Raw genomic sequence first — 15,870 nt, forward strand, 5'->3', positions numbered from 1 at the left:
GCCAACTGAGACTCCACGGAAGGCGAGTGATCGGAACACTCGCCATACCCTTCCCCTCCCCCCTGAAATGTTCTCAACAGATTTGCGCTTTTCTCGAGAATGGTCATTTTGGTCTGAAAATGTCAGAAATCCGCAGATCGGCGGAAAATTCTCATCCCTGCTACAACAACGTGGTATCTCATATTTCACAATTAGGCCATCTGCCATTGGAGAATAGGTGTTGGCAGTGAGAGAAGAGGTGTCAAGTATCCGAATTTGACACCTGCAAATTGCCGCGGAAATACAACCCATGGATAACAGTGATGGTGCCAACCGCCAACCCGGACAAAGGGCCAATGAGGCATCGCAGAACCACGTAGGGAAGGAATTCAAAGTCCAACACGCGAAAGGGCGTAGAGCGGCCAGAAAGGCTCGTCAGTCTCTCCAGTTAGCAAGCGTGCTGTGTTCGAGCTAATCTGATAATGCGAGAGGAGCATGACTGGAGTTAAGACAAGTAGTATGGCCACATCGCCACTCTGTAAGTCAATCACTCCTCAGTCCATGTGGTCAAACATTTTTATGTTTCTTGTCCGTGTGTGACAAAAGACAAGGTCAAAACGGTCATTTCTATTTTTCCGTCTGTATCCATTTGCTATCTATTAGCTAGCTACCTAGCTGGCTATCGTTTTGGTATCTGTCTAGCTAGCTAGCTGGCTATTTGCTATCCATTTTCTAACTATTATCTAGCTACCAAGCTGGCAATATATTTGCTATCTATTAGCTAGCTAGCTAGCAGGCTATCTATTTGCTATGCATTTGCTATCTTGAGTTTTGAAAGGCGCTTAGAAATGAAATGTATTATTATTATTGGCTATCTGGCTAGATAGCTATGTAGCTGGCTATTATCTATATGGCTATCTAGCTAGTTAGATAACTGTCAAGCTGGCTATCTATTAGCTATCTGTTAGTTTGCTAGCTTTCTATCTATTTGAATTACTTCCGGGTTGAGTGAACGCTAGCGCATGTGGCTGCCGCTTCTCAACCACAGAAAAAAAAGATCCTGTGACTGTAAAGTAACCTTGAAAAGTGCTTCAAAATTAAATGGATTATTATTATTCCATCATATTTTCCATCATAAATTCTAAAATTTAAGATGATGAAAATATCCAACAGGAGTCCAGAAATCAGAAGCTGTGACCTTTACTTAGTGGTATGCCATCAGGGCCCGCAAGGCCTTCTCTGCTAGCCTAAAAATATAAATCACAGACGAATGTGAATTATATTTTGTCCATGAATGCTTATTAAATAATTCCAAATTGTCTTTCAGTTTCCTTTCATTGCGTGTGTTTCCCATCATTTGATAGCAGGGTCAGAAATCTGCCGGGACGCCTTCACAATCAATTCTGCAGGCCCTGGAGGATAAATTAAGTGTTGATGAAACTGTTGCTTTAAACAATCCAATTTCGAGTTGGCAACTAAAGGCCTGCTTGCAGGCGCTGGAAACGTCAGAGTTTTCGCGAACTATGATTGGCTAGTCACATGATTGGCTAGCTCCGAAACTAGCAAATGTTGCAATTTGATGATGTTATCATGAATCCACACGGTCATAGTAAAAAAAAAAAATCGAACAGTTTAATGACAGTATTTCTTAAGTTTCTTCAATTCACAAGTTACTTCCCGGTTAACGGCACCCTCTAGTGGATTGATTCAGATGGAGCACTAATGAAGGCCTAGGAGTGACATGCATGGCCCGCCACTGCCTTTACTCGATGTCCAATTTGAGGCACAGGCAGAGATCCAGAAATTGTAAAGGAATGTAAAAGTCTCATCAACATTCCATCGGAGTCTTCAGTACAGTGATATCTTGGCTTACGAACTTAATTGGTTCCCAGGAAGTGTGTGTAAGGCAAAAAGTGTGTATTCCAAACATTAATTTCCCATAGGAAACCATTAAAATGAGAATGATCCGTTCCCAGTTCCCCATAAAACATAATTGTCTACTAAATAAGCCTTAATACGACACAAAATATACCTTATTTTATGTATAATAAATGTGCTATTGGATTCTAGTTAAAGAAATAAACTGTCCAGTATAATAAAGTTGTTTTATTTACCTTTGTGATGGTCGTTGATGGCCTAATGGAATGGATAGCGTTTTGCAGTGTCTCAAGGAGCTCTGGGTTGTACATCTTGGACGTTGTGATATTGCAACAGCAACAGATGCAGGCAGACACACTAGAAACTTCATTAAAAACTGGTTCCCTTGCTCTTCAAATTGTACAGATGGCTTGTGCGGGTTACTTGTGGAGCCCGATTGATGGTATATTTTAACCTTGCAGTATACACTCTGCCTTTGAACTATCTGTTTTCGATCCATTTTCACTTTCTTTTTGTGTGCTATGCTGCGTGTGTCTCCTCCCTCCTCTACCACGGATCTTGAACGAATGAAGGACAAAAAAAGTCAGCTGCCGTTTCTAGCTCCTCGTTCACTTCAGATATCCAGCTCCAGGAACCGGCTCGTTAGTGAACGACACATCACTCATTGTGGCGCTCCATGTGTTTCCCGAAAAATAGTTCATTTGCCAAAAATTTAAGGTTCAGAAGGTGGAAAGTTCGTTAGCTAAAGCGTTCATAAGCCGAGGTATCACTGTACTCTGCTGGGAAATAATCAGTCCCAATTAAGCTGCAACAAAACACAGGACACTACTTGGGGGGGGGAATAAAAATATCAATAAAAAGTTGCTCCTTATAAGTTCTTCGTCTTGATGGTTCCCGTCCGCCTCTGCTTACTTGCGCGATTCATCTCTGAGCAGTCCCAACTTCCTGAGAGCCTCTTTTCTGTCCGCGCCCATTCCGGGCACCATCATCACCGTGTAGGCCACAGAATTTGAGGCTTTGGGGGCGGCCGATTCGTCCTCGAGGACCGTTTGGAGTTTGGGTTCAGGATGGTTCATCTCATGTTTGTGGTTGAGCACAGTGGTGGGTCGTTCGGGACTGGCCGCTTTCAATCTGTTGGGTTTTCCAGGATGAGGCAATGGTGCGACCGATCGGTCGCACCTGGAGGAGTGGTGGAAACTCGCACTACTATGAAGCTCTTTGCTCCTGGGCGAAGGGGCCTCTGAAGGGTGGCAAAAAGAGGGGCTTCTGAATGGGCCAATGTTTGAGGGAGTTTTTGAAAATCTATCGTCCACTGACCAATGAGACTTTGGGATCTGCGGTCGGTCCAGTCGAGCAGCTTCTGACTGCAGGTCTTTGAGGAGACCGAGCTTCAGCAAAGCTTCCCGTCTAACCACTTTGGGATCTGTTGCGTTCTTCAGATCGTGGGGTGAGTTTGAGGCAGGGCTCGCTTCCTTTACCGTCTTTGCGGAGAGATTTGAAGGAATCCGTTTGGGTTTTGGAGCAACGGGGAGAGGGCCTGCTTTAAAGCCTCCGGCTTCCAAGACGCTTTTGTCAGACTTTCGGACGTCGGCGGCGTTTGAACCTTCTATGATGACCGGAGGACGTTGGACAGAGTCTATGGTGTGATCGACTGTTGGACATAAAGGTGTTTTCTTTGTAGAGGCGCTCCTCCGCAGGTAAACAAGAGCATCATAGGATAAAGGTCCCCTTTCACCAGTTTTCACCAGGTTGTCTTTGGATTTGGTGGCAGGAGGTGTCGTGACATTGACATCGGAAGGTACGTGAATGCCGGCAGGCTTCTTGCTGGAATTGTTGCTGAATGAAAGCGACTTCTTTTGGTTTAGCCCGATGCTAGCTTTGACTTTTGGTTCAGAACAACTCGAGCTGTTGGCCAAAACGTAAGGTGTTGGCACAAAGTAGTTCTGTATGGGTTGGTTTTCAACTTTTTCCCTGATGGTTTCCATAGAGCTGCGCTTTTGCAGACCTGAGGGAAGGGACAGAAGATGTTTGGTAGAAAAGACAGAGAGACGGGACGGGACGGGACGGGGAAAATAAATCACAAGTAGACGAGCTTAACGTTGCCGGTCAGGGACAAATCATAACAAAACAGACAAGTTAACCTTAAGAAATGGCCTTCGTCATAAAATACGCAATGGCTGCGCAAGTAACGTATTTTGTTGAGATTAGCTCACCGTTGATCTTTGTTTTCTTCATGGAGGCTGACAGGTCCGCCAGTCTGGAGGCCAGACTGGCAGGACCGGGCAGCAGGTCCACTTTGTTATTGGACAGTCGTCCGTCATCCTCTGTGTCTAAAGACTCGATGGTCTCCTCCAGAAACAGGAGGCAGGCTTTCTCTTCAGCGGACAAGTGGCCCAGACTATCATCACTCTGTCATGGAAGAAAATAGATACGATGAACAGGTTTTTTTCTAGCTTTGAAAATATCAAGACCAAGAGACTCACGGAAACAGACTGTCCACTGACAACACTGTCACAGCGTCCAGCGCTGTCCACTCCAGCCAACATCTCCAATTCAGTGCCACCTGGCCAGGTGTCACTCTTTGGCATTTTGTCCAAATGTCAGTGTCACTCTGTATGATAAAACATCACTTTCAAACATCATAAGACTGGTTTAAAACGTCTCGGAATAGCCAATACAGCAAAGTCCTGGAAAAGAATAAAACTACAGGTGCACTTAGCGACACGCATCTAACAGGTCGACCAAAGGGATAAACTACATTCTCTGACAGAAACATGATGGCGGCTGTGTAAAACAACCCAAAGGCAACAGTCAGCGCTAGCAAAGTAACCTGGGAAAGAATCACCATCTAGCGTTTGAAGATTTTACGAAAAGAAATATACCTGCCATCCTACAAAATGCAAACCACTCATTAGCATATCAAATTGGAAGGCCGGGCTGGATTTTGTAAAGAACTACACAGATGACACAGCCCTGCTTTGTTCAGCGGAAAGGTCGGTGCTGTTGGACAGTCTGCGGCAGGATGGATGCATGGCTTGAGGAGCCCGTGATAGGAAGAAAGGAGCGTAGGCCCATTTGTCAATGGATGCTATAGCTGCGCGTTTGCTTTCAACATTTAGCTTGTAGTCGACATGTACGTTCCACCATGATGTCCATGATCCACTGGTGGAAAGACGCTTTGATCCTCCTCTTTCATCTAGAACTGCTTCATGTCATCACAAAGAGGGTACAGCAAGTCCGGAAGAATGAATGACTCTCTGTGTCTTTGTTTTGTCATATTGTCTTTGTGCTGTCATATTATTTGTTATTTACTTTTTTTTGGTTGTTCTTTTGACTTCAAGATGGCGCCGCGAGAGTGGCTGCCTTTCCAGCAGCTCCTGTGTTTTGCTTTTCTCCTTTCATTTCTTTCATCACTTTGCTGCTGTGAAATGTAAATTTCTCCACTGCGAGACTAATAAAGGCAAATCCAATCCAATCCATCCTGAAGAGATTTAAAGGAGAAATTCAAGAACAAGAACTGAAAGAAGCTTTAGCAAAGGCCTGGGAAAGGATTTCAAATAAAGAATGCAACAGTCTAGTGAAGGGGTCGTTGGATGGATGCAGTTTAGCATACGTCAGGTAAGCATAATGCCAAAAATATTGATTGAATGGAACAACTTTAAGATCGCTTAAAAATTGGATTATACCACTACATCCTTTCATCGTTTCAACCAGACAGTAGCACCAAAGATGATCTGTACTCGCTAGTTATGGCTTCTTTTCAAACTCCGGTGATAGGAAAGTGTGCACTTCCTTGTTCAGTGACCGTCAGCTTTTAGGATGTGGATGTTAGATAACGGTAAAAACATGCACAGTTCATGCAAATAAGTGTGGCTTCCTGATGATGACATTTGACAATGTAGTCTGGATGAATTAGACACGACAAGGACTTACTATCAGTATCAATTATTATCAGTAATATTGTGGCCTACTTTGTGATCGCTGACTACTTCCTGTGTTTTGAATAAATCGGGGAGGAAAAGTCACTCAAAACAATCACTCAAGATAATCTTTTTGACAGAACCGATGGTCTGGTTGTTATCACCATAACCATTGCATGCATTGGTAAAATTTAGATTACATTCAATAATAATTCAATCATCTTGTTTGCATCAGTGAATGCTGCAATGTCCTCATTATCAGTCAGTAGTGTACTTTCCGATTATCAGCCCCAACATCTGCTTGAGCGGATCTGAGAGGGGAAACATTTTTCACATATTCCACTCCAGAGGAAAATCACTTGATATTGTATATTGTGTGTGTTCCACTGTTTTATTTTTTTTTTAAATGCGGGCGCTGATGTCTCTCTATTTTTGGTCCCTATGACTACACGTAATAAAACATCGCTGAAACCCCCAACAAAAGCCAGGCAATTCTAACTAGCGTTCTTCTTAAAGGTTAGCCCCTAATGCAGTAACCGCTGAGTGTGTATGCGTCCACAATACGATTATAAAGGCGGATTAAACTAAAAGGGAATGACCTATTTAATCAATACTGAAGGACAATATGAACATATTGAAATACACGGTCCCATGATACGTTATTGTCGAGTATAATACTGATATTGAGAACAAAGATTTTACACGTCCTTGATCAATGTTGTGACAAAATTGAGTTATAACGCTAATGGCAATGTTTTACGTCTATGATTGATCATAAATATCGTACCTGTGAATCGTTTGTGCTCCATGTTGTACTAGTTTGCTCCTTTGTATGTGGCGAAAGTAATCAACTCGCGCTCGGTGCTTACCTGCGGAAGAGCTAAACTGTCAACCAATCAGAGCGAGGCCTAAAGACGTTGTCATGGCAATAATCCGAAATTAAAACCCACTACTACAACTGTCCTAACTGTCCACAACTCAACCTGAAATGACCGCAAAACTAGAACAGGAAATTATTGAAATGTGATTTTTTTGTTGAAATATGTGCGGAGATGCTGTCTTCTCGGCGTATCAAATGCAAATAATCAATAAACGTATCAAAGCGTCGTGCATTTGCTTTCTTATGCGTGTGACTGTGATGTCATAGAGTAAAATTTAAGCGTTCACAAGACAGCGTTTGCAATGATCAGGCATGAAAGTACTCTTGAATGAATGCATGGCGCCCCCCCCCCCCATGTTGTTTTAATTAGAACGTCGCATACGATGGCGTGACAGTATTTTGATCTTTTTAAATGGCGGTTGTCGAATTTGTTCGAGCAGTACAGCAACTTTGAGGCAATTTGAAACAATACTTAAAACCATTCCAGGAAACGCTAACTCTACTTAGTCATACTTTAAAAATACTACACAAATAACACTACTGTCGTTAGCTTTTACTTGTGTCACAACACTGCAGGGAAAAAGTCAAGTAAATCCAGTCACGTGATGTTTGGTGTGTAACATTCACGGATGAGTAGTGATGAGGACTCGTGAAAAGGCAAGGTTAAAAAATGACAACAAAAACCGCTTCTGTGCACATTAACTTTGGCAACTACCTGGTACTGAGCGACGTCCTCAATAAATCTTGAAACTTAAAGAGTAACATTTTCACATCACATTATTGAAATTCACAACAAAAAGTAACATTTTGTGAAAAATAAAAACGAAGTATATTTTGTTGACGGCACCATTATTTATCACCTCCTTGAAATGAAATAACAATCCACGCCGAAAACAATACAAACTCAGGTAAATCAAGAGGTATGCGGTCTTCTGGAGCGCATACAACTGTACTTCATGCACCTTTTCCCCAAAATGTATACAATCCATCCCTGCTATATTAATCCCCGTTTGTTACTTTTCCAAATGTGTCCAAAAAAATGGTTTGCAGGGGAAGTCAACCAAACAATTTTCTTCACGGGAATAATCTCCGTGGCTCTACTGGTCTGTTCAATGAGTTGAGCAGTAAAATCCTAGTCTTTGTACATCCGGTGACATTATTTCTCGATTGACCCCTGGCGGACTGGAGGGACATCATACAGCGCCAAACGCCCAACAATTATCATAAATCCAAACCAAAAAGCCTACCAAGTAAAACTATAACGAAACAAGTCTCCCTCGTCGTGAGCACCGAAAGATAAATGCTCGTTTGATTATTATTTTTTTTACAAATGAGGGTCTAAATTAAATTGAATTAACAGTGAACTGTAGCATTCCGTGTGAAATAAACATTTGTGCATTAATGAAGTAAAGCCAGAATGAGACGTTACATGCGTAGCATTGAACACACACGAGAAATTCTCAACGTAGATGTTAATGGTTCAAGTTTACAGAGATCCTTTTTTTTATACAGAAACATCTTCTCATTTTAGTTTTAAAAATCGGATGAATTTACTCACACAAATGGAGATGTCAAGCAACGAAAGTGTTAGCCTTCGTCGTGCTGTGATTCTTAGCCTTTTTATCGTCCGAGCATCGTCTTTTGTGTATGATACAACTATTAAGTGTCTTCTGGACCGCATATAACTGTACTTCATGCACCTTTTCCCCAAAATGTATACAATCCATCCCTGCTATATTAATCCCCGTTTGTTACTTTGCCAAATTTGTGTCAAAAAATTGGTTTGCAGGGGAAGTCAACCAAACAATTTTCTTCAGGGGAATAATCCCCGTGGCTCTACTGGTCTGTTCAATGAGTTGAGCAGTAAAATCCTAGTCTGTGTACATCCGGTGACATTATTTCCCGATTTACGGGCGACTGATGACATCACAGTAGTTCAGGGATGAAACAACCTGTTTTTGGTAGTTTAGCCAAGATTGAGTCATGAGCAACCGTGATGTGATTTTCGGTCAGCACAAAAACTGACCACCGAAATGGGTCAGCGTGAGTTTCACTGCTTAATTCCTATTACACAAGCATATTAATTAAGATGCCATGTTGAGACCAGCGAAGGAACGCCGTGACAATATTTTGGTGAGGTTGATTTCACCTATCATGACTGTTGAGTCAAATGGTGGTTGTTTTGGTTATACAATGACGACAGGGAGATGAGAATTGACAGATATCACGTTGAAGGCAGATTGTCTGTCGGAAGAGATGCTTTCTAAAATGTTGACAAATGTGAATTATTTTGACGAGGTATGTCCGGAGAATAATGGCTTTACCAGTGCTGGCTGACCATCTAAATCTTGTGGATGTCGGTGAGGTAGACGAGTGATACCCAACTACGGAGCCACGGCAATTTCACTTACTTAGTTTGTAAATGAATTACAACAATTTACTTTAGTTGATCGGTCTACGCCACTTGCTCTTCTCACAGTGTTCAAATAACCTGCGTGTCATCCTGTTTGACTCATACGATATAATACAAGTACTGTAATTGATTCCACCTCCCATTTCCATGGTTGTCTTTTGATGCCACAAGATGGCGCCAAAACAATACTTCATGGTGTTTTGGAAGGAGCATACAGACTTAACGGCTAGCATTTTGCCCTGCCACAAAAAATAAACACAAAATCAGCAAATAAGTGAAATTGCAAATGGTTCTGTGGGGGACACCCCATATGCACTAAGGCTGAACAATTAATCACATTCCAATCAATAATGCAATGTAATCGAATTGAATGCAGTTCAAGTTTCTGTTTTTTTAAACAAACATTTGGTGTGATAAAAAAACAGATTATTCACACTTATTCATTCCAAGTTCACTTATTTGAGCATACAAGGCCAAAAGCAGTTTTGAATAAAGCCTGACCTTGAAAACGATAACCACGAATGATATAGCAATTAGATTATTTCCAAAAATGTTCAGCCTTAATACATACTTTTACTATTTATATTTGGTGGTGTGCCATGAGCTATTTTTTCCTTTGAAATATCAAACTTGGTTCGACAAAGGTGAGGAAACGCCGAGGTAGACGGACGGGGCCACATAATGTGGAAGGGGGGGAGGGCCACGCAAACAGAAGCAAGGGAATGTTTCAGACTTCACCAAAATTAATGTGGCCAGTCTCCTTGGCATGCTCACGGGCCTCCTTCTGTCCTACCAGGAGCGTCTGGCACACCAAGCACCGCAGCGCGAAGCGGTTGACATCCGTAAACTGGCGCTTGCGGCGAGCCTCGTCGGCCAGCTCCAGGGCTTGCGCCAAAATGACGTCGTCGCTGGTGGAGAAGACTGTCTGGCGGGACACGCCGGCCACCTCCTTCTGTAGCGGGTCGTAATGGATGCCGTCGTAGATGAGCATCACACGCTTGTGGTAGCCGGCGTCCTCCCCGAAGCGATCCACGCGCACCGTTTGTGTATCCACCACGCAAATCTCGCACTGGTAGAATTTGGACAGGATGGACACTTCGATGGCGCCCCCCCATGTGTCATCGCGCCGGATCCAGGCGCAGTAGTCCTCGTTGCTCTTGCCCAGAACGGCCTCAGAATACGCAGCCGGGTCACTGGAAACGATCTGGGCGATGAGGCCGCGCATCTCCGGGGCGCACGCCGGGTCGTACACGCCGCCCTCCAACACGTAGTTGACGCTGGTGAACAGGCACGAGTTGTCAGCCGGCACCACACGGCGAGCCAGCGTTGGTAAAGTGTTCAGGCGAGGCGTTTTGGTGACGATGGGATGTGTGCCCAGCTTGGCCTTGTTTTTCTCCTCCTCCACAATGAGAGTGTCGCCTGTGGGGGATGAGCACATCAAATTACTACGATGGAACCTCCACCGGACCCTATTTTTCCCTTTATAAATATTCTCTATTTTTAGAAGAGGGGTGACCAAATTTTACAGAAGTATCATCTAAAGAAACAATACACTTAAAGGACAACCGACGTCTCCGGACAAGTTGTCTCCATAATTTGTAAAATGGCTTCAAATGACTTCTACTGAGCGTATTTTAAAAAGATTCCACCGCATATAGCTATACTTTACGTTTTAAGACTCGCGCTGAATATTCTGGAAGTCTTGTTTTCAAGTTGGTGATGAGTCCTCACCCTACGTCACTGAAGGAATGCCCCTGACCGAAAAAAGGACATATTGTAGCAGTCTTTCCATCACGTCAACGCATTTTGCTGTACTTGTTTGGTCTGAAAACTTCGTGTTTCACCAAAAAGAGGCAGAAGAGGGCGACAAAGTTCCGTGTAAGGAATTGATCAGCCTGTTTCCATAGGCTGATTAATTCCTTACACGGAGCTTTGTCGCCATTTTCTGCCTCTTTTTTAGTGCTACATTTCCCCCCCTATTGCCTCAAAATGGCACGAAATAAATTGTTTAATCAATTGCAAACGTATGCTTTCCTCTTCAGAACTGTTTGAATCATATTCAGAACTGGATGAGTAACAAGAAAGCATATTCTCCGAATCTGAAGCCATTGTTTTGATTCTCCAGCAAGGCAAGACGTCTTGCTGTGACACCACGAGCGGGGGCGGGACCTTCTGAAACTGGCCACTTCTGGTTTCAAATTGAAGTACTTTTTAGACACTAAGTCATTTTTATTGCTGTTTTGCATTTGACTAAAAATATCCTACTGCGTGTTTTGGGTATTTTAGATGCTATAAAACGTTTTTCTGATGTCAGTTAGGAAACAAAAAAGTGATGTCGGTTGTCCTTTAACTCAACAAGTAACATCACAGTGACCGTATTAAAATGTAGTTACACCAAAATGACAACAGTAGTTGGGGTGAGGGAAGGCATGCGTCAATTGTACCACAAATCCTTCAAGTGTCTGACTGTTTCATGACAGGAAAAAGCTGACTTTCGCTTCTTCAACACTGGATTACATCGGGGTCACCAGTGTAGCAGTCAGAAAACCTACAATCGATTAAAGGTTTTCTGATTCTGAGTTGGGTGTGCTTCTTTCTGACTGCTACACTGGTGACCCCGACGTGATCCAGTGACAATCTACAATCCAACTGATTGCAGACACATCTTAATTTCGCACTACTGACAAGTGGATCCGAACAATCATCGGAAAGTGCACCAAAACATCTTTAATTTAAACACGCCTGTATGTCTGCTGGATTTGAGGCCTGGTACCCGTCAATGGCTGAGTTCAGACAGCGGGCATATGACTGCAGCCAATCGGACAGCAATACATATTTTTATCTCTAGTAGACTCGATTCTTGTAATGGTCTTCTGACTAGCATTCCTCTAAAGAATGTCACATGTTCTGACCAGAATAAAGGTTTTTACCCTGGCTCTCAGTCAGCAGTAAAACAGATTCTAAACATCTGCCACTTGTCGATGAATCACTGAAGGACTTAGGTCCTAATATATTGATGAAGTGCTTTTGAATACGAACCCAGTCGGGTTCCATGGTCCGCAGATTCGGGTCGATTAGAGGAGACAAAAGTTCAAATCAAGTATGGTGAAACAGCATTTCGCTGTAGTGCCGCAACAAAATGGAGGAAGCTTTCAAGAGCAGTGAAGTCAGCACTAAGTGTAAACACTTATAAATTCGGGTTAAAATGACTTTACCCTCTCCTCTACACTTCTGATCACGGTCTGTTTCAGCAATTTTGAAATAATTCATTCTTTTCCAAAAATGTCTTCTTGCACTCTTCAATCTGCTTGCTAAGAGACGTTTTACTCATTTGCTTTGATTATATTTCTCTAACAAATGTTTTCCAATGCTTTTTAATCATGACCTTTTAATTATGTGAAGCATAGTGAGTTACTTGCTTGACGAAGTGCAATATATAACGCAACTTTGCCTTGCTTATTGATTTCCAAGACAAAGACAAAAAGTTTTTTTCACTTCTAGCAACACTTGCTTCATACCAGACTTGATGGGGTAGTCCTTGAGGTGAGCGTCCCCGTCACGCAGGTCCAGGCTGCAAGGCGGGTAGCCCACCATGATTTTCTGCACCTCGCAAGGGATGCCGGTCAGCTCCTCCACTTTGCTTTTTAACTCTTGCACACACGATTGGTGAGTTAACCCTTGCATCACGTGACTCCCGTTTTTGGTCTTACAACGAAGACGCAGCATCTTGCCTGACAGGTGGGACAAAAATTGGGAAGATTGACAACAGCAACAAGAACATTTGGACGTAGTGTTTATGACGCTCTATTAACATGACACAAACTGGCACCATTTTTTTTCTAATCCAGAATATGACTTTTTGCTTTACTTAAAAAAAAAAATCAACCTTTTCTTTAAAAATGATATAACTATTTCTAGGTCAGATCCCTCCTTGAACTTGTAAAGCGTAGCTTCAAAAAATAAGTACTACATGCGTTTCTAAAAAAGTAACACTTTTCATCCCCTCTAAATATATTTATTTTTGTCATGCTTTTTTTTAGTTTAGAATTTTAGAAAAAGCAAAACTTTCCTTTCAAATAACACATTTCCTCAAAACTATATGTAGTATTTGAACAAAAACAACAAATGATTAAAATATATCGTTTTTCTTCTCAAAAACAGCCACCACTCAATAAAACACCCAAGTACGCATTTTCCTCACACTTTTCCCTGGAACGTATTTAAATAGTGATTTTGCAGAATAAAGTCTAAAAAGTATTTACACACTCTTATCTAATTCAGAAAGTTGTGACACTATTATTTACTAAACTAGTGATGACAAAGCACATACATACACACACAAAACGACCTGACAACATTGCGTTCAATGCTTTGTTTTGCTGCCCTTTTGTTCAGAGGCGGTATTGTTGTTTTAACGTGTTACCAAGCCAATTTGCCTTTTCACATACTTTGCATTCACGCGTCAAATATTTTTAATCGCCATTCCCATTATTCTGATGATTACTGATACGAACCTAATGTGGTAGGTGTGGAATGTGTGTCGAGGGAAGCTATTCTGTGCTAGCATGCTAGCCTGTCCGATAATTTAGCGTTCAGTAGACATTTTCTCTCCAAGCGTCCATCTTCATCCCGTTCTGGTCCTCGACTTGAGCAAAGTCATTTTAATGAAATCCACGATTACTTTTAACTGCCCGTTTCCAGCGCGTCGAACAATGCACACATACAACTACAGGGCGGGACGAGACGTCCAAAACGTATATGTGACGTCGAGACGTGCCGTTACCGTAAGTTCTCTAATAGCTCACAATCGGGGATTCTTGCGGTGATTTTTAGCAAGACGTATGCCCATTTTAAATAAACAACCTCAGACGCTTTCGTCATGCAGTCAAAGTTGAAGTAAAATGTACAACAAATTATTACTTTCAACTGCGATTGGCTGACAAACGATTCAGGGTGTCCCCGGCCTTCTGCACGAAGACAGGTGGGATAGGATCCAGCAACCCCCCCACCTGAACCAAACGAGAAATAAGCGATTCTGAAGATGAATGACTGACTATCAACAACAACAATAATAACAATAACAACTACAACAACTAATAATAATAATAAGAAATAGCGAGGGGGAAACAATGCCTTTCTTTGGCCAATATAAAAAGGTAATCAGTTTTTGCACAAAAACCACATAAAAACAATTATAAACAACATTAAAATATACTGAGGACTCCTGTCACCAAAAACAATTAGGATGTTCTGTTACTATAATAATATTTGGCCACTGGAGGATTATGCCATGCAAAAATAAAATAAGAACCATAAAAATCTGCTTGAATCATGATTCAATGAAAAATGTATACATAAAATAGATTAAAAATGAATCAATTGAATTTTTACGCCACAGTTTACTCAACTTCATTTATAGAGCACTTAAAAAAACAACCATTACTGCAGCAAAGTGATGTACAGTACATGTAGTAAAATTATACACCAAAACAACAATGAAAACACAGTGACAACAAAAAAATAAAACAATATAGCACAATTACAATAAAAGTGTATTAGAGAGGCTCTTTGAACTTTAACCAAGTGATTATGTCATAACATTTGAGCAGTAGATCTTAACCTTGTTTGAGGTACCAAACCCAGCCAGTTCAGATGCACATTCAGCAAAACCTTCATTCGTAAAAAATAATTGTACAAATTCAAGACAAAAATAAAAACATTGATTAAAAACAGAAAAAGTAAATAACATAGCCGTATAATTTCTAATGTCGTTAGATTTCAATTGTGTGTTGTATTATGTGTTAGCATTAAGCTAGTTGACATTCAAGTAAAATCGATGAGAAGGTTTCTTCAGCCGTCATCTGTACAAATTTGAAGGTTTCGGACGTTTCGCCTCCTATCCAAGAGGCTTCGTCAGCGAACTAAAGTCTGACTGGTCGTAGCGGCCAGTCAGACGGTCAAAATTAGTGCATCCAAAAGATAGGCTACCTAATGAAAAACAAAGTAATGTAGTTTATTCAATACATTGTAAGAATGAAAATTGTAAAGAGCAGTACATTGGGGAGACTCAACAAATTCTCAAAAAAGACTTTATCAACATCGCAGGGATAATACAAGTGGGCCTCAATAGGCAGTACATTTGCACCTAAAAGCTAGCAACCACTCATTTGACGACAATGAGGTTAAAATCTTAGCGAAAGAACATAGATGGTTTGAAAGGGGGGTAAAAGAAGCGATTCTTATAAAACAACAAAATCCTTCATTAAACCGGTCTGGTGGGGTGAGGTTCAATTTGGATCGTTCATACAATAGCCTGCTAAGGCAAAACAGGTTAGGCAACATTTGTAATGCTGATGAGGTGATACCGGTGGGAGTGGGGGAAACAGGCCAGTCGTTAGTCAGGAATGTAGGGACAATCAGTGGGGCCACAGGGAGTGGTCCTCTGCTCCCCCCAACCTGAGAGTAGGGACCTATCATAGCTGTGTCCGGCGCCGCCATTACTGGACATTAGAGATATATAAATAGGGTCGATACGACCAGTCAGACTTTAGTTCGCTGACGAAGCCTCTTGGATAGGAGGCGAAACGTCCGAAACCTTCACTTTTGTACAGATGACGGCTGAAGAAACCTTCTCATCGATGGATCACTCCTGTACGACTGAGAGCTTACACAGACGTATTCAAGTAAAATGTATGTGTAGTTTTCAATACACAGTGTGATGTTTTATTTGACAATGAACATCAATTGGGTATGCAAAATAAAAGCTTTTAAGCTTCTTTTTGAAAAATTGATGCCCTCAA

General features: G+C 41.8%; 2 protein-coding genes across 4 annotated transcripts; both read right to left on the minus strand.

The window, feature by feature from the left end:
* Positions 1 to 638: 638 nt before the first annotated feature.
* Positions 639 to 7,184, minus strand: LOC148890590 (specifically androgen-regulated gene protein). 3 transcript variants are annotated; one of them, XM_089011320.1, is made up of 4 exons: positions 6,565 to 7,184; positions 4,341 to 4,468; positions 4,071 to 4,266; positions 639 to 3,862 (listed from the first exon to the last, which is right to left on the minus strand). In XM_089011320.1, exons 2-4 carry the CDS (start codon positions 4,443 to 4,445, stop codon positions 2,766 to 2,768), a joined length of 1,398 nt encoding a protein of 465 aa, XP_088867446.1. In that variant the 5' UTR covers positions 4,446 to 4,468; positions 6,565 to 7,184; the 3' UTR covers positions 639 to 2,765. The 3 variants fall into 3 exon arrangements, with proteins under 3 accessions (XP_088867446.1, XP_088867445.1, XP_088867447.1); XM_089011319.1 differs by having other exon boundaries at positions 640 to 3,862; positions 4,341 to 7,184; XM_089011321.1 differs by lacking the exon at positions 4,341 to 4,468 and having other exon boundaries at positions 647 to 3,862.
* Positions 7,176 to 13,815, minus strand: yod1 (YOD1 deubiquitinase). Its single transcript, XM_089011322.1, has 3 exons — positions 13,585 to 13,815; positions 12,589 to 12,801; positions 7,176 to 10,489 (listed from the first exon to the last, which is right to left on the minus strand). Exons 2-3 carry the CDS (start codon positions 12,794 to 12,796, stop codon positions 9,798 to 9,800), a joined length of 900 nt encoding a protein of 299 aa, XP_088867448.1. The 5' UTR covers positions 12,797 to 12,801; positions 13,585 to 13,815; the 3' UTR covers positions 7,176 to 9,797.
* Between the last annotated feature and the right edge of the window lie 2,055 nt (positions 13,816 to 15,870).

Source organism: Hippocampus bargibanti, linkage group LG12 (assembly GCF_051943395.1).
Source record: "Hippocampus bargibanti isolate YZ-2025 linkage group LG12, ASM5194339v1, whole genome shotgun sequence".
In the NCBI taxonomy this organism is placed as follows: domain Eukaryota; kingdom Metazoa; phylum Chordata; class Actinopteri; order Syngnathiformes; family Syngnathidae; genus Hippocampus; species Hippocampus bargibanti.